General features: G+C 40.0%; 2 protein-coding genes across 2 annotated transcripts; both read right to left on the bottom strand.

Moving 5' to 3' along the window:
• Nucleotides 1–67: 67 nt before the first annotated feature.
• On the bottom strand, nucleotides 68–11,269 carry LOC113040414 (uncharacterized; the record flags this gene model as incomplete). The annotated part of the gene is made up of 5 exons (XM_026198765.1): nucleotides 11,196–11,269; nucleotides 10,472–10,795; nucleotides 5,887–6,201; nucleotides 4,479–4,775; nucleotides 68–186 (listed from the first exon to the last, which is right to left on the bottom strand). Coding segments are annotated over exons 1-5 (1,107 nt in total), but the record flags the coding sequence as incomplete, so codon positions are not given.
• Nucleotides 11,270–16,828: 5,559 nt separating this feature from the next.
• LOC113040584 (SLAM family member 9-like) lies at nucleotides 16,829–18,651 on the bottom strand. The gene is made up of 4 exons (XM_026198887.1): nucleotides 18,489–18,651; nucleotides 17,590–17,889; nucleotides 17,073–17,351; nucleotides 16,829–16,977 (listed from the first exon to the last, which is right to left on the bottom strand). The coding sequence occupies exons 1-4, from the start codon at nucleotides 18,649–18,651 to the stop codon at nucleotides 16,829–16,831; spliced, it is 891 nt and encodes a 296-aa protein (XP_026054672.1).
• Nucleotides 18,652–18,871: the final 220 nt, after the last annotated feature.

Here is an 18,871-nt window from a genome sequence, read left to right as displayed (position 1 = left end):
AGAGACTGATGCTGAAATCAGACACACTGATACTGGACAATAAACTGTTTCCTTTGTACCAGGAGAGAGTCACATGACTCACATTCACCACTGAACACACCAGTGAACAGTTGGAAGAAGATGATGATGATGATGATGAAGAACATTGTGAAGAGTTTCTGCTGATGATAGGAACAGGCAGACGAACTGAAAACATGAGAGAATAGATATAAATGAGGATTAAAGATGATACTGAAGAATACAAAGAATAAACCCTGAAAGAACCAAGACTGATTTAAAGTAGAAAGTTTAAAACAATCTGATGCTCACTGCTAAAAAAAAGTTAAAAGTGAACACTTAAATCACATACTGAATCTCAATGAATATATTCAAATTGATGGTGAATGTCCGTGCTGATTCGCTGTCAGCTATGCATTAAAACATTTTAATGCATTGGTAGTTCCAGGTCAGTTTAATTACCTTACTAGTTTAATTTGCTGCTTTCAATGACACAGTGGGAGAGAGAGAGAAAGAGAGAGAGATAGAAGATCATGCAGTGCAAATACAGAAACATTCAGGGGCAAAAAAACATGTCAGTGCTGCTCTGTGAGTTTAATAAAATAGCTTCAACACTGAATTGCTAAATTGTGTGCCCTTTCACTCAGTCACGTTCGACGTTACAAATGGGATCTCGCCCTAGAGCCCAATCACCTTCGAGTGGTACAAAACGAGCCAAGTACCTTGGTCTGCGGAATTTGCATCGCGAGCTCCGCCCCGCAGAGCGGGTATATAAGGAGCAACGCGAGCAACTCGCATTCAAGCTTTCGCTTCGGAGCCGAGCACATCACTTGCTGCAATCACAGGAGTGTTTACAAGCAAGAGCTGGTGTGGGTGTGACGGCGACAGCTCCCGCGTTCCCCTGAGCGCTTTAACACCTCTAAAAGAGACAATTTCTCTCACAAAAGAGATACGGGCCGATTTGTGTCTTTTTAAAGATGTCATTTCGCCCGTGTTTTTCTGGGTGCGGTCGATATATCGCTCCTTGTGACGGTCACGATCATTGTGTCAAGTGTCTGGGCTTCCAGCACGCTGAGACTGCATTCATGGATGGCTCATATTCTCATTGCGGGGACATGACCATCTCGGCGTTGAGATCGAGACTCGATTACCTTAAAAGGTATAGAGTCCCCTCTGGCACACCCCGTTCTAGCTCTTCTTCTTGTAAGAGGGCTACTTCGGCTGGTGGCCAGGGTAATCTGAGGGTTACCGTGTGGGCTTCCTCGACGAGCGAACCTCCTCGGGCAACACCCCTCTCACGTACGCCGCAGCCGGTGGAGTTCCCGGATGAGTTTGCTGGACCCTCTCAGGCTCCTGACATCTCATTCGGGGCTCGCGAAGAGGACCGTATGTCGATAGCCGCATCACAAGGTGGGCTTGAGTCCTCGGGAGATGAGGGTTCGGCTGCGTTGCCTTCCTCGGGAGTGCCAGCGTTGTCCGAGTCTGATCCTGAGCTGACGGCTGTGCTTTCCCAGGCAGCGGAGAGCATCGGGCTTGAGTGGAATCCTCCACCCTGTCCTGAGCATTCGAGGCTGGATGATTGGTTCCTGAAGGCTGCTCATGCAGGTCGCCAGCACCCCCTCTAGGTTCCTTTATTCCCGGAAGTGCACCAGGAAGTAACTAGTTCATGAAAGGCACCTTTAACTGCCCGAAACCGTTCTGGTTCTTCCTCCGCCTTCACTGCCCTCGATGGCAGGGCAGCCAAGGGGTATGCTGGGATTCCCCGGTGGAGTGTTCTGTTGCGATGCAACTGTGTCCACAGAGCGCCTCCGCTTGGCGGGGTGGTCCCAAGCTGCCCTCCAAGGCCTGTAAGTTCTCATCCACGCTTGTGGCCAAGGCTTACAGAGCTGCGGGCCAGGCCGCTTCTGCCCTGCATGCCATGGCCTCACTTCAGGTCTATCAGGCCAAGCTGCTCCCGAAGCTGCACGAGGGCGGTGCTGACCCAGGGGTTTTGCAAGAGGCGCGCACTGCTACCGACTTCGCTCTCCGGGCGACGAAGGTCACTGCGCGCTCCTTGGGTCAGGTGATGACGACTTGGGTGGTCCAGGAGCGCCACCTATGGCTGAACCTGGCAGATATGAGGGAGTCTGATTGGGCTCAGCTCCTCAACTCCCCGGTCTCCCAGGATGGCCTCTTTGGCGACGCGGTAGAGAGCTTTGCCCAGCAGTTCTCTGCCGCCCAGAAGCAGTCTGAGGCTATCAGACACATCCTGCCCCGGCGGCCCACTGCTGCTTCCACCCCGCCGCTGGCGCAACCTCAGCCTGCTCGTTCCTCCACCTCCACCTCCACTCCCGCTCGGCCATAGCAGGTACACAGCAGGTTGAGGTACCTTGCCACCACAGGGGGTAGCTACCATCAATTCAGCTAGAGCCATGTCCATCAGACATGCCTATGCTTTGAAGTGGAACCTCTTCATAACTTGGTGTTCTTCTCGGCGTGAGGACCCCTGGAAATGCCCAATTGGGTCGGTGCTTTCCTTTCTTCAGGAGGGGTTGGAAAAAAGGCTGTCTTCTTCCACCCTCAAGGTCTGTGTGGCTGCCATTTCGGCTCACCATGACCCTGTTGAAGGTAAGTCTCTTGGGAGGCACGATCTGATCATCAGGTTCCTGAGAGGAGCAAGGAGGCTCAATCCGCCTCGCCCTCAGCAAGTCCCCTCTTGGGACCTCGCAGTGGTTCTATCAGCACTGCAGAGAGCTCCCTTCGAACCCTTGCTCTCAGTAGAGCTAAAGTTTTTATCTTTGAAAACTACACTCCTGACGGCTTTGGCTTATGTATGTTTGTTCTTATGTATCATACCTGCCTTCTGTAAGTCCTCCCACGGGCAGGCAGCCTGCTAGCATATGTCCAGCTGGAATATGCTACCCAGTGTATTCTGTGCGAGCTATAGGCCCTCACTCGTGCTGGCCTCACGACAGGGTGCTATCACTCACCCGGGTCGCTGGAAGACAGCCATGTAGTGTTTTGTAAGGGACCCCATTCGTAACGTTGAACGTGAGTGACTGAAAGGGAACGTCTTGGTTACGTATGTAACCCTCGTTCCCTGAAGGAGGGAACAGAGACGTTATGTCCCCTTGCCACATCTCTGTTCCGCTGAACGGCCGGGTCACTGGCTCGGCTCCTCAGCGAAGACTTGAATGCGAGTTGCTTGCGTTGCACCTTATATACCCGCTCTGCGGGGTGGAGCTCACGAAGCAAATTCCGCAGACCAAGGTACTTTGAGTACCATTGGCTCGTTTTGTACCACTCGAAGTTGATTGGGCTCTCGGGCGAGATCGTAGTTTGCCTGAGTGTGGTGGGTTACAAGTGAGTTTTTTTTTTTTTCTGTCAGTTATTATATATATATATATATATATATATATTCCAAATACTGTGTTTGTGTGTACAAAAGAAAGCTTTCTGTTAAGCTAGAAGTTGTAAACCCTGCTTGGCTTTTTCAGTAAGTTTGCTGGTAAGAAAAGGGTCGGCCAGCAAGGAATAATAATAATTCTTTACATTTATATTGCGCTTTTCTAGACACTCAAAGCGCTTACATAGTCAAGGGGTATCTCCTCATCCACCACCAGTGTGCAGCATCCACCTGGATGATGCGACGGCAGCCATAGTGCGCCAGAACGCCCACCACACACCAGCTTACTGGTGGAGAAGAGACAGAGTGATGAAGCCAATCAGCGGATATGGGGATTGTTAGGAGGCCATGATGGTCAGAGGCCAATGGGCGAATTTAGCCAGGATGCCGAGGTCACACCTCTACTGTGTGGATTTTTAATGACCACAGAGGGTCAGGAACTCGGTTTAACGTCTCATCCGAAGGACGGTGCTTGTTGACAGTATAGTGTCCCCATCACTACACTGGGGCGCTAGGACCCACACAGACCACAGGGTGAGCACCCCCTGCTGGCCTCACTAGCACCTCTTCCAGCAGCAACCTAGTTTTCTCAGAGGTCTCCCATCCAGGTACTGCCCAGGCTCAACCCTGCTTAGCTTCAGTGGGAAACCGGTCTTGGGCTCCAGGGTGATATGGCTGCCGGCCAAATCTCTTTATGAATGGGCCATTGGTTCACCAGAATAGTCAAAATCGATCAACACACAACAGTTCTGCTGTTAATATTATCGTTGGCAAAAGTAAACTAAAACAGACACTATTGTGCTTAAAATAAAACACAATATAAATTTTGTATTTATGGAATATTGTACAAAATCACATATGCACTAGTGTGATATTGCTTATCATATGATATAAATAAATGCATAAATTCATTTCAATTCATTAAACGTTGTAATTGCAAGACAGCCCTACTCTGAAAACACTCTGATATATATAGAGTTAAATATAAATGTATATTTAATCATTTTAAGAATGAAACCTTTAAATGAAATACTTCTTAATATTTACATAAAAGCTGCAATAAATAAAACAGATTGATATTCAAAATAAAACTCACCACTGACATTGACAATGATGTTTTTTCTCATACGGTTGCTCTGTACGCCATAAAGTCCAGCATGTTCAGTTCTGATGTTTGTGATGGTTAAACATCCAGTTCGAAGATCCACCTTCAGTCTCCGCCTGAATCTCCGGTCATAATTATCATTTACAGTGACACTGCTGGCTGTTACGTTCATTTCAGCTATTAATGTATTTTTATTTTCAAACCACCACTGAATCCGATCATTATCCATCCTTTCATGAAGAGTGTGTAGAGTGACTGAATCTCCCTCCATCACTGACTTCACTGCATCTGCATCACATTGCAATCAAACAGAAACAGACTTCTCACAATCACAAAACAGTTTTCTAGTCCGCTCGCTAACGCAAAAAATTCCCAGACACAGAAAGAAATGTTGGCACACTCACCAGTAAATCCATGCATAGTCAATCATGTATCTATTGTCATGTCTATTGCAATGCTCTCCAAAACTGAAATTTTCAGTAGGTGTCTGTGGAAGAGGGGGAGGAACGCAAGAGCGTCTCGCCGCAGCGCTCCTCCGGGAGAGTTGTTATTTCCAACATTGACCTTGGCCAAGGCCAGTGCTGGTAGAGGGAACCGAAAGAAGATAAAATTCCAATTGTTTGGTCTTGGGGCGATTAGCCACGTTCCAATTACACGGTCACTCTCTTTTTTCCATTCTGGTCACCTAATCCATCCATTTTCTCCAGTTTCCTTTCCAAAGCCGTGAGCTTATTTGTGGTATTATCCATATTGTGGTTAATAGTTTCAGTCTCAGTGCTGACCGCTCTGTCCACTGCTTCAATCATGACGGGCAGCCTTGTGAGGCTTTGGACAGCTGTTCCCTTCTCCTGAATTCTTCGATTACCCAGGGCAAAGACTAGTCCAATCTGCAGAAGACCTGTTATCATGGTTCCGAATAGGTAGATATCTTCAATGTCCTCCATGGAAAGAGCCACCAGGCACACGACCTGCCATCTCTCCCACGTGTCCATCGTGTAGCCAGCTGCGAACATCCCGGCAGGGCAGTCAGGTGCCCCCGAACCCAAGTTTCTCATCGAGAAGATGGTGTTAATTGAGTTGAGAGAACAGTTGATCAAATCCATGATTTTCAGTTTTGGAGAGCATTGCAATAGACGAGACGAGAGAGCAAGCAGGGAAGGCAAGGGGAGGAGAGGAAGAGAAATGCGTCTGACTCTGTTGAGAGCCAAGAAGGAAAAAGAGAGTTGTTCTAAACCCGGTGCTGTTCTTCTCCTCAGGTGAACTACTACATTCGCCATGTATTAAACATAAATCTGTATTTAATCATTTTAAAAATGAATCCTTTAAATTAGGTACTTCTTTAGATGTACATAAAAACTGCAATAAATAAAAAAAGATTAATATTCAAAGTAAAACTCACCACTGACATTGACAATGATGGTTTTTCTCATACGGTTGCTCTGTACTCCATAAAGTCCAGCATGTTCAGTTCTGATGTTTGTGATGGTTAGACATCCAGTTTGAAGATTCACCTTCAGTTTGCCCCTGAATCTCCAGTCATAATTAGTATTTACAGTTACACCGTTAGCTGTTACTTTCATTTCAGCTATTAAAGAGTTTTCATTTTCAAACCACCACTGAATCCGATCGTTATTCATCCTTTCATCATGACGAGTGTGTAGAGTGACTGAATCTCCCTCCATCAATGACTCCACTGCATCTGCATCTGCATCACCTTGAAATCAAACAGAAACAGGCTTATCACAATTTTAAGTAACTTTATAATACTTTAACCCACTCCACACTGCATGAAAAGTCACGTTTTCGGACTATTCACGTTAGCGCACGAACCTTCTGTGTATCAGTTAAATCTCTGTAAATAGCCAGGGGTATCGGACTGGGGGTAAACCAGGGCCTCAAAGGAATAGAAGGCCCTTGAAAAGGCTGGAATATATTTAATTTTACCTGGATATTTTCATTTCCTACTTAAATTTCATAATCAATGTCAGATGAAATGTACATTTTGTGTATTGGCTGAATAACTTTGTTGATTGACTTACGGTCTCTTGATCCCACCCCCCTTGCTAATGCGCCAAATGGTTTAGTCCATCTGCACGCAGTTTGTTTATGTAAGTTAAGCGTCTGTTGGAGCGCTGTAGAAATGTCTTTTTAAAATAAAGCCAAATCAGGCCAACCAAAAATAAAGGAAAGACAGGAGAAGGAAAAAAACTAAATGAGGGGAAACAATTGGTTACTGTCTACTTTTCAAAGAAAGGTGAGCACAAACTAGAACATGAAATTTATAGTGCTAGACTGCTTGAATATCCCTGCGAATCTGTGATCGTTAGTGTTAAAAATGAACTGAGACAACCCATTGAAAGAGCAGAACATATACTTTCAGATGGCAAAATACATGTAATCTCAGATAAAGGCTACATCAATAAACTGTACACTAACAATGTTGTTTGCATACAACACACCATTATAATAGCATAATTTTGAAACATGTTTAATTGATTAATTGGTTAAATTAATTAAATTTTACTGAGAACACTCCAATGTCATATAAGCTATCTGTTCCCTTCATATAAGCTATCTGTGCTGGTTGTCTTTATCATTATCATTATGTTCTCTGCTGTAGTAACAAACATAACTTTCATGCGCATCTGATTGAACAACACGGTCTTATTTCAGTGTTGCTTTTTATATTTTGTGGATATCTCAGCTAACATTTGAAGTTAAAATTTGTCTGCGGCAGCTCAGGATGCTGTTCCAAATCCTGCTGCACCACAGAGCGCCACTAACATACTTTTATTACCATAAATCACATTATATTTCTCCCAAATTAATGTTAATGTTCATAATGACTTTATCCTAGTCTGGAAGATTGTGTATTTTACCCCATAACCTTTTTTTTCTGTCCGTATGCTTTATATTGGGAGCTAATAATAGCCATGGATCGCGCTTTCTCTTTCCATTTGCTCTGTTTTGTCAAACACCTTGAAAACTTTTTTAATTCCTGAAGTTAACTTCTATATGAACTGTCCTTATATATATATATATATATATATATATATATATATATATATATATATATATATATACTCTGTCTTTATATGGATGACCCACAGCTATTTTTATGTTTCGTGACAGATGTTCATGAGTCCCTTGATTGTCCTGGGACAGCCCAGAGCAATTTAACCGCCTGCTGTGCCTCAGAAAAATCCTCCAAATACCGCAAATTCTTTGGTTTTCCAACATCTTCTGCATATGGCCCTCTCCAACAATGACTTATGATTTTGAGATCCATCTCTTCACCCTAAGGAAAACTGAAGAGTGAAAATATTATCAGAAGGTGTAAACTTTTGAACAGAATGATGAACTGAACTGCCTGCCCACCAGCAGCTACATAATATGTATATATATATATACAGTATTGTTCAAAATAATAGCAGTACAATGTGACTAACCAGAATAATCAAGGTTTTTAGTATATTTTTTATTGCTACGTGGCAAACAAGTTACCAGTAGGTTCAGTAGATTGTCAGAAAACAAACAAGACCCAGCATTCATAATATGCACGCTCTTAAGGCTGTGCAATTGGGCAATTAGTTGAAAGGGGTGTGTTCAAAAAAATAGCAGTGTCTACCTTTGACTGTACAAACTCAAAACTATTTTGTACAAACATTTTTTTTTTCTGGGATTTAGCAATCCTGTGAATCACTAAACTAATATTTAGTTGTATGACCACAGTTTTTTAAAACTGCTTGACATCTGTGTGGCATGGAGTCAACCAACTTGTGGCACCTCTCAGCTGTTATTCCACTCCATGATTCTTTAACAACATTCCACAATTCATTCACATTTCTTGGTTTTGCTTCAGAAACAGCATTTTTGATATCACCCCACAAGTTCTCAATTGGATTAAGGTCTGGAGATTGGGCTGGCCACTCCATAACATTAATTTTGTTGGTTTGGAACCAAGACTTTGCCCGTTTACTAGTGTGTTTTGGGTCATTGTCTTGTTGAAACAACCATTTCAAGGGCATGTCCTCTTCAGCATAGGGCAACATGACCTCTTCAAGTATTTTAACATATGCAAACTGATCCATGATCCCTGGTATGCGATAAATAGGCCCAACACCATAGTAGGAGAAACATGCCCATATCATGATGCTTGCACCTCCATGCTTCACTGTCTTCACTGTGTACTGTGGCTTGAATTCAGAGTTTGGGGGTCGTCTCACAAACTGCCTGTGGCCCTTGGACCCAAAAAGAACAATTTTACTCTCATCAGTCCACAAAATGTTCCTCCATTTCTCTTTAGGCCAGTTGATGTGTTCTTTGGCAAATTGTAACCTCTTCTGCACATGCCTTTTTTTTAACAGAGGGACTTTGCGGGAGATTCTTGAAAATAGATTAGCTTCACACAGACGTCTTCTAACTGTCACAGTACTTACAGGTTACTCCAGACTGTCTTTGATCATCCTGGAGGTGATCATTGGCTGAGCCTTTGCCATTCTGGTTATTCTTCAATCCATTTTGATGGTTGTCTTCCGTTTTCTTCCACGTCTCTCTGGTTTTGCTCTCCATTTTAAGGCATTGGAGATCATTTTAGCTGAACAGCCTATCATTTTTTGCACCTCTTTATAGGTTTTCCCCTCTCTAATCAACTTTTTAATCAAAGTACGCTGTTCTTCTGAACAATGTCTTGAACGACCCATTTTCCTCAGCTTTCAAATGCATGTTCAACAAGTGTTGGCTTCATCCTTAAATAGGGGCCACCTGATTCACACCTGTTTCTTCACAAAATTGATGACCTCAGTGATTGAATGCCACACTGCTATTTTTTTGAACACACCCCTTTCAACTAATTCAACTAATTGCCCAATTGCACAGCCTTAAGAGCGTGCATATCATGAATGCTGGGTCTCATTTGTTTTCTGAGAATCTACTGAACCTACTGGTAACTTGTTTGCCACGTAGCAATAAAAAAATATACGAAAAACCTTGATTATTCTGGTTAGTCACATTATACTGCTATTATTTTGAACAATACTGTATATATATATATATATATATATATATATATATATATATATATATATATATTAATACTTTTCAGACAAAATGAGTAGTTTACCCTGATTATCCAATTCAAAAAGCTTACATCCTGCGTCTCTTAATGCATTGTGTTGCTTTCTTGAGCATCGGTAAGTTTGTAACCTTTCATATGTGTCCCTCAATTTCCCTCAGAGTGAAAAGATGCATCTGAAATCATACAGTCACTGCGAGAAAGAGTTCAAAACTACAAAAGATGCAGAATGTGCAGGACCTTGAGGAAGTTTCTGAAGTGCTCAGAACAAAAAAAGGACGCATGAAACTCTATCACAAAACAAACATGAAGCACTATTCCTTCTTCTTTTTCAATCAGAGATAATTTGACTTGCAGACTAAACTTAAACATCTGTTTAATGAAATAGCTTCATCAGGCCAGTCCTAGATTGAAAAATACATAATAATAATAGTTATAAAAAGTATTATTTTGTTAAATAAATTGTCACATATATAGGCTAATTTATCTATTTTTAATTATGTGAGATTTTAAAAATAAGCAGTAAATGTTAATAGTAACATAATTTTACCCAAATGAAATCATCCTTGTTCCAATGTTAGTCAAGCTAACCAATTATTGATTTTATGTTGGATACGTGTTGATTCTGGGACGTTATTACAACCAACTGAAAATCTACGTTGATTCCACATTAGGTAAGTGAACCAGTTGCCTTGATTTTCCATAATTTTTTGCCTGCTGTTGGATCAACATCATCCAACATCACTGACATTGGAGATCTACGTCGTTTCGACACCACCAGAAACGTTGATTCTACGCTGATTCTATGTTACGTTCTATGCTATGTTATGTTCATAGCTTAAAGGGTAAATTATATCTTTGGTAATGATTAAAATATAAAAAAGGTGAAATATGCATACAGTATACTCACTATTAAATACAGTGATTTTGAAATACTTTCTCACACTGTTGGTCTGTAATTCATAACGTCCAGAATGTTCAGGTCTGGTGTTTGTGATGGTCAGACATCCAGTCTGATGATCCAGCTTCAGTCTGTTTCTGAATCTCCCATCAAGAACATCATCATATACAGTCATAATGTTGGTCTGTTTATTGATTTTAGCTAGTAAAGTGTTTTCAGATCCAAACCTCCACTGAATCACATCATCATCCTTTTTTTCAGTAAGATTAGAGTGTAGAGTGACCTCATGTCCCTCTATCGCTGTTACTGACTCCACTTCATCACCAAACACACCTGAAGAACAGATTACAACAGAATAAGATTTAAATTCATTTGATAAAGCTTCACTAAAATACTATTAATAATTTAAATGAATGATATCTACACGGCACAAAGACAGAAGACAATAAATTAAAAGGAATTAAAGTTTCATGTGGAAAAATATATATATATATATTTTAATACAACACTAAAGGTGTTGCTTGTGTAAGCTTCATATTTTACTGAATCAGTCACTACTGAATAACATGAATAACATGAATTCAAACTATCATGTTGCATTTCTTAATGAGAATAACAGTGAATGTTAATAATCTCTGACTAATGTAATAAATAGTTTATTACATGTTATCAGAAAAGAAACAACTAAAGGCATAGAAACACATTTCACATTTCAAACACATATCAAACTCACCATCCAGATGCCAAAAACAGAACAAAACTAATTTGAGAAACATTTTCTTCATCGGTTCTCTGAAAAACCCACAATAGTGATGCTTAAAATGTCTGAAAACACTTACAACTGAACTGTGATATTTATCTGGATGAATCCTTCCTCAACCGCAGTTAGTTTCCGCTCACATGTCTATCTCCTTTAAAATCACGAAAATCAGCGAGCTTTTGCTGATCTTACATTTTCACATTAATTCTGGGCCAGCATTCAGTATCTAATGGTGTTTTATTTAGAGTTGTGAGCTGTCAATCATACATGACTTCTGACTATGAGTGTGCAATATATATACATATATATATATATATATATATATATATATAACAAATGTGTGTGTGTGTGTGTGTGTCATATCAGGACACAACTCTGTATAATGACATGGGTATGACACAGGTATTACAAGGAAAGGGTGACTTATGAGGACATTACCCATGTCCCCATTTTTCAAAACGCTTATAAATCATACAGAATGTGTTTTTTTTTTGTTGTTTTGTTTTTTTGAGAAAGTAAAAATGCACAAATTTTCCTGTGAGGGTTAGGGTTAGGTGTAGGGTTGGTGAAGGGCCATAGAATATTCAGTTTGAACAGTATAAAAACCATTACGCCTATGGGATGTCCCCATTGTTCACAAAAATAAATATGTTTGCATGTGTGTGTGTGTGTGTGTTTCGCTTTAACGTTTGATTAAAGTAAAAACCAACAATATTATGTCTTAAATGTAACTCAATGTTAACTTCTTGCTTGTTGAATTGTTGCATAAAATCAATATCACATTTGCAATCGTGCTGATGTTGAAGAAAAGAGCATGCATGCTCATATCTTGACATTTGTGGTCCTTCTAACTTGCATTGCACAAGCTACTTCACCCAGTAAAAGTGCACACAAGTTTAATATAAGAGAATTCAAAGCAACCACAAACATCCTGCAGAATCTGTTTATCCACTGACAGATCAAACCAGATTTCTGTACAGATTCTGTGCAAAACAAATGGGAAAATACTGCTCAGCATTTTTTATACTGCCTTTTTAGTGTAATCATAATGTTTGCATGTGCAATGTTAACTCTGCAGGAGTTACACTCACGGGACACTGCACTTGTTCCAAACACATATGTATATTTGCATGTACTTTAATGTGTTGCTGGTTAAAAATTGAATTCATGTGCTGATATGCACATTTTCTAAGCATGTACACTTGAAGTGTGTGTGAACACTGGCAAACATAATCTAATTAGTAAGTTATCTTTTGCACTAATACTCAAGGTATTGAGTATTCAAGGTATACTACAAGGTTTACATACAACCATAGCTGGTTATGTCTAAAATCATAGTAAACTGTTAAGAGAAAAACGGATATGTGCAGGTCTTAAAGGGAAAGTCCTAAATGTCATTAAAGGGATAGTTCACCCAAAAAATGTATTTCTGTCATTATTTATTCCCAAACCTGAATTAAAGTGGTGGTTGATTGTGATTACATTTTTTACATTTTTTTTTTTAATCTTGGCTGGCTTTAAAACAGGAATCATAACCCCATGTTTCCTTGAAGAAGGAAGTCTCCCTGATCCCCACACTTAATTAAAAAGACATAATAAAATTCAGATAAATTTTTGATCATCATATAACATATCTCATCCTTTCTTTGAGAAGATTTTTTAACTCTACCGACAGCTCTCTTTAATTCATTTAGTGAGAATTCCTCATCAAGATGTACATTGGAAGGCCTTTTCTCAATCCTAATGTTTGAATGTTCCTTTATAGTAATTTGCGGGTCATCTCATAAGCCGCGGGCCCAACGGGTCGGGACGGGGCGGGTTTAGAAATTGGCACTTTATTTGTGGGTGGGTTGAAGCGGGTCACTGAAAACAACATTTTTAAAAATCCATTTATGTTGCGTGGAATTTAGATGTGGAAATTTAGATTCTTTCAAGAGATTAGTTTATTTTCAGTGCATTCAAAAAAAAGATTAATTCGGATTCATTCACTTATTTGTTCAGTGAACATTTCTTCATATTACATAAATACGCCACAGCAGGTGGCGAAAAAGAGTGTCTTGTGTTATGTCTTAAGTCAACGAACGTATTTACTTGTGACAAAAACTGATTTGGCTTTATTAAAGAGTGTGTATGATCGCATTAAATAAACAGTCTAAAAAAGTTATTCCGATGAACAAATCACAAGGTTTTCTTGCATAATTAAACCTTTTAATCGTTTGGTCAGACAGTTCATATATTATATATTCACATTAATAAATCGGGGATTAAACGTGGAGTTATGTTCTGTATGCTAAATATGAAAACAAGCGTATGTGCACCTATAACTGCGCTTTGTATCTGCTGATTGCTGATCGAGATTTACATGCTTGGCCGACTGTCCCTGTATACTCTCATTCATTTAGTTCTTGAACGAGATGTATCAGTTCATTCAACATGTTCACCTACGAGAAGATCGTGTTCGTTCACTACTTTCAACAAATCACATGCTCCGTCACATCTTGAGTAACTCTTTGAAAGGATGAAACAGTTCACAGAAGCTGTTCCCGAGCTGCGCACGCGCTGCTAATAGCGCCGAGTTCACGCGCTGCTTGAGGGAAGAACTTCAGTAAACGAGAAATATGAGTCAATGGATTCGGTAAACGAGAACGATTTGTTCACCTAAAATATTTGTTCATGTATGAACCATCACTAGTGTAATATTTTATTAGGTCATTTCCGGGGTAGGCAAGTTCGGTCCTATTGAGCCGCAGTCCTAAAGAGTTCAGCTTCAACCCTAATCAAACACACCTGAACAAGCTCATCAATGTCCTCAGGATTAATAAGTCTATAGAGAGGTGAGGGGAACTTGCCTACCCCCTTTGATAAGGTTACAGTTACAGTTATTTGCGGGACGGGCTGGGGTGTGGGAAAGTTAATGCACTGATCAAACTGTTACATTATGTATAATCTTGGTCAGTCTTTGGAGTGAAACTGATCTCTCTACACTTTATTGACTACAAGAAAGCATTTGACAGCATGGATAGACAAACACTCTGTATGTGGTTCTGAGAGTGAAACTGAAACTTTCTTACTGAAAGATGCCTTTACAGTAAGAACAGGAGTGAGGCAATGATGTTTACCATCCCCCTTACTGTTTCTGCTGGCAATAGACTGGACTATGGACACTTTTGGATGATCTTGACTTTGCCTCTCTCTGTTACACCCAACAACAGATGCAGGAAAAGACCAACATGTTGAGCTTGGGCCTCAACATAAATAGATAGAAGAGCAAAGTGTTAACGATTAAGAGAATACAAATCATCAATGCAAGAGCAGACTGCTCACAAACTGAAGAACATCTGGCATCCTTAGAGTGAAGTGAAGTGAAGTGAAGTGACATTGAGCCAAGTATGGTGACCCATACTCAGAATTTGTGCTCTGCATTTAACCCATCCGAAATGCACACACACAGAGCAGTGAACACACACACACTGTGAGCACACACCCGGAGCAGTGGGCAGCCATTTATGCTGCGGCGCCCGGGGAGCAGTTGGGGGTTCGATGCCTTGCTCAAGGGCACCTAAGTCATGGTATTGAAGGTGGAGAGAGAACTGTGCATGCACTCCCCCCACCCACAATTCCGTCCGGCCCGAGACTAGAACCCACAACCCTTCGATTGGGAGGCCAACCCTCTAACCATTAGGCCACGACTTCCCCAAGTTCGACATAAACATCAATATCAGGGTTTTCAACACTATTGTGAACGCTGTATTGCTCTATGGAGCTGAGACCTGGGGAATCACAACCACTACCATAAAGAAAATCCAGGTTTTCATTATCACCTGCCTCAGAAGGATCGGTTCCATCCAAAATCCATTGGTCAACGGGAAACTGAGGCAACAAATGAAACAGCAACGAGTGGAAAATGACTTTCTTTAAAGACTCTGGAGGTGGATTGGACATATCCTCATCAGGCCTGCAGACAGTACAGGAGGCAAACATGAAGAGAATGAACCTTACGTGGGGGCAGATGGAGCAGTTGGCAGAGGACTGAAATACCTGGAGAAAACTAGCTGGTGGCCTGTGCTCCAGTCAGGGTTGCAAGCATAACCTTTACTGAATAAGATGTGTAATAATTCCTATTGGCTAATTTCTATTATAAATAATTTCGCAGATTAACTGTTTCCTGCTAACAACAGATGTAATATTATTAAATGTTTATAAGTAATTGGTTGTGTAATTGTGGGAAGAGGTCTGATGCAACAGGTTAGGGTCTACAACAAAGTTTATTTAGGTCGCAGAGAGTACAGGTGTATGATCCAGATGATGATAAGATGGAAGTATAGTTGTAGAACAGTTCAAAGTATATGACAAGGGGAATAATCAGGAATAATCAGAGTCTTTGCCTTAACAGGAGCTGGAATGCACACAGGAGGAGCTATCAGCTATCCAGGGACACTTGGAAATGAAGAGACACTAGGAGGAATCCAGGAGGTAAGTAATGCAGGGAAGTATTCACATGGAAGCAGTAGCAAAGTCAGAGTGTCCCCTACGTGTATATGAGATCAGACAATGAGGGTGTCTGAGGTGTGTGCTTTTCTGGTTGATGAGATGCTTGACTGGTGACAGGTGCAGGTGCTCAGTAATCCAGTGATAGGGATCACTGTGATTGGGGGGTGGTAGGCCCTGGCCGATCTGTTACACTGAGCTGTTTGCTATGAATATATATTGTGCATGAGGCGCAGCACGAGCAAACAGCTAAAATACATAGTACTCCATAATTTTGGCCATACAGTAAAGGCGTAATTTGTACTTCTAGCGTTTTGAAGATTTAATAATATTAGCAAAGATTATTAGAATTCTTATTAATGCGAACACTTTTCTTTTCTTATTTCGCTCTGGAACTTAAACTCACCATTTTCTTTTTTTTTTTCTTTTTTTCTGAGAACGAACCAAAATGAATGAATGTTAATCTGTGTGTATGTTGCACACCGTCAACTGTTCCAATACACAAATTTTGTATTCTTCCAGAGGACACTTGACATAATAAATGTAATAAAGCATCGAAAGACACTTGAAGCTCAGTGAGAAAACTTTATTGATAAAGGCAAGCAATGCAGATGACAAATGGACAGCAGTAGTTAAGTGAGATATGTGTGACTCTTTAATAAATCGTTTAACCTGTTTGAGGGAATTATAAATATATATATATATATCTTTCAAACTAGATTTGAAAAAAATATGTCAGAAACATGTAAAGAGAGAGTACTTCCGTTTTCTTGTGTTCATGTTCTGCCAGTTGAAGAGCTTCAGTATTAAATCTGTCTGATCTGTACAACAATAAAACTATGAGGCTAAAGTGGTTAACACCCCAGAAAATATGAACGCTAACATTGTAACAGAAATAAGATTGCAAAAAAAAACACTTTAAAAAGGCATTGTAATATTGATGAATCATGGAATTTATCATAACAATCTCTTTTGTAATTTTAAGCATATATGTAAATGTTACCTTATGTTATCCTTTAATAATTTTAGGGTGTAAATGATTTGATAACATCAAACGCATAATACAAATTAATAGTAAATTCTAAACAAAATATTTATAGGAGAAATTACATCACAATTTAGGTTTGTGATGAGGGCTGTGGTTGATCTTGATCAGTTCTTCTGGATCTGATGTCATAAACCAGAAGAATGACAGTAGCCACATCCACCAGAACAGAGAGGACCAATCGGATCACAGCTTCAGTAGAACCACAACAGTGAACAGAGTCTGAGGAATAAAAACATCAAACTGAGATCAGCTCAGTCAGTAGACGTTAATATCAGCACCAACATCAACTAATATCAGATCTGCTGTACCTGGACATGGTTGACAGAGTTTGCTGATGTCCAGATGTGTGGTCTGGTTTCTGATGGGATTGTTGATCACACAGCTGTAGCTGTTTTTCTCCTGATATTCCACCTCCAGAGGTAGAGAGAGACTGATGCTGAGATCAGACACACTGATGCTGGACAATAAACTGTTTCCTTTGTACCAGGAGAGAGTCACATGACTCACATTTAAACCTGAACACACCAATGAACACGTTGATGATGATGATGAAGATGAACAGTCTCTGCTGATCACAGGAACAGGCAGATGAACTGAAAACACGAGAGAACAAAGAAAAACGAAGATGAATGAATATATTAAAATAAACGAGGAAGAAACATCAAGAAGGTCCAAGTCTCATCAAAAGTAGATCATTCTGATATAGAAAAAATAAAATACATAAAAACAAGCTAATAAGTACTTTTAACAAATAAGTCATGATAAGATACTTTTTTAGATCAACTTCCTACCTGTAATAAATAATACTGGTGAAACTAATATTTAACTCACCATAGACAGTGAGATAAAAAAAAGAGCTGCTGTAAATGTTGATCTGCAGTTCATAACTTCCAGTATCTTCAGTTCTGATGTTTGTGATGGTCAGAGATCCAGTTTGATCGTCCAGCTTCAGTCTGTTTCTGAATCTCTCATCATGAACATTGTAGACAGTAATGCTGTCAACCTTTTTACTGATTTGAGCTAGTAAAGTCTCTTTAATCCAAAACCTCCACTGAATCTGATCATCATGCATCATTTCAGTAAGACCAGAGTTTAGAGTGACTGAATCTCCCTCCATCACTGATATTTCACCTTTATCATCAAACACACAAAGAGAACAAACAGAAACAAGGTTTTTCAAAGATTAATACTGTAAAAAAAAAAAAAAAAAATTCAGTTTCAGTTTGTTATATTTTTTTAACTCACGAAAGACATTGAGAAAAGAAATTATCCTGATATGGTTGATCAGTAGTTCATAACGTCCAGTATGTTGAAATCTGGTGCTTGTGATGATCAGAGATCCAGTTTGAACGTCCACCTTCAGTCGGCCTCTAAATCTCTCATAAACGTGATCATTATATACACTGATGCCTTTAGCTGTTACATTAAGTTCAGCTATTAAAATATTTTCAATCCAAAGCTTCCACAGAATCTGATCATCATGCATCATTTCAGTAAGACCAGAGTTTAGAGTGACTGAATCTCCCTCCATCACTGATATTTCACCTTTATCATCAAACACACAAAGACAACAAACAGAAACAGGGTTTGTCAAAGATTGATACTGTTACATTAAACAACAAAAAGAAACAAAATGTTGTATGAATTAATTTCAAGTTTGTAATTAAAAAGGTCACATTATTATTATTATTATTATTATTATTATTATTATTATTATTATTATAACTCACGATAGACAATGAGAAATAAATAAATCCTGATCTGGTTGATCCATAGCACATAAACTCCAGCATGTTGAGTTGTGGTGTTTGTGATGGTCAGAGATCCAGTTTGATCATCAAGCCTCAGTCTGTCTCTGAATCTCCCATCAAGAACATCATCATACACAGTCATGCTGTCTGCCCTTTTATTGATTTCAGCCAATAAAGTGAATTCAATCCCAAACGTCCACAGAATTACATCATCATCCTTCATTTCAGTAAGACCAGAGTTTAGAGTGACTGAATTTCCCTCCTTCACTGACACTGACTTCAGTTCTTTTCCATAAAACACAGAGAGAACAAACACAAGAAGGCTGTGTTACAGCTTAAGCCTTAAAAAACTTTGTTTCTGG

This window comes from Carassius auratus, chromosome 22 (genome assembly GCF_003368295.1).
Source record: "Carassius auratus strain Wakin chromosome 22, ASM336829v1, whole genome shotgun sequence".
Classification (NCBI taxonomy): Eukaryota; Metazoa; Chordata; class Actinopteri; order Cypriniformes; family Cyprinidae; genus Carassius; species Carassius auratus.
The sequence above is the reverse complement of the archived record's forward strand: the minus strand, read 5'-3'. Positions and strand labels throughout refer to the sequence as shown.

Excerpts from the sequence above, each read along its gene's own strand:
- LOC113040584 (XM_026198887.1), bottom strand. The coding sequence starts at position 18,651 with ATGACTGTGTATGATGATGTTCTTGATGGGAGATTCAGAGACAGACTG. Across the intron at positions 17,352-17,589 it reads TTTTTATCTCACTGTCTATG|TTCATCTGCCTGTTCCTGTG; the intron begins GTGAGTTAAATA and ends TCGTGTTTTCAG. Across the intron at positions 16,978-17,072 it reads CAGCAAACTCTGTCAACCAT|ACTCTGTTCACTGTTGTGGT; the intron begins GTCCAGGTACAG and ends TTTATTCCTCAG.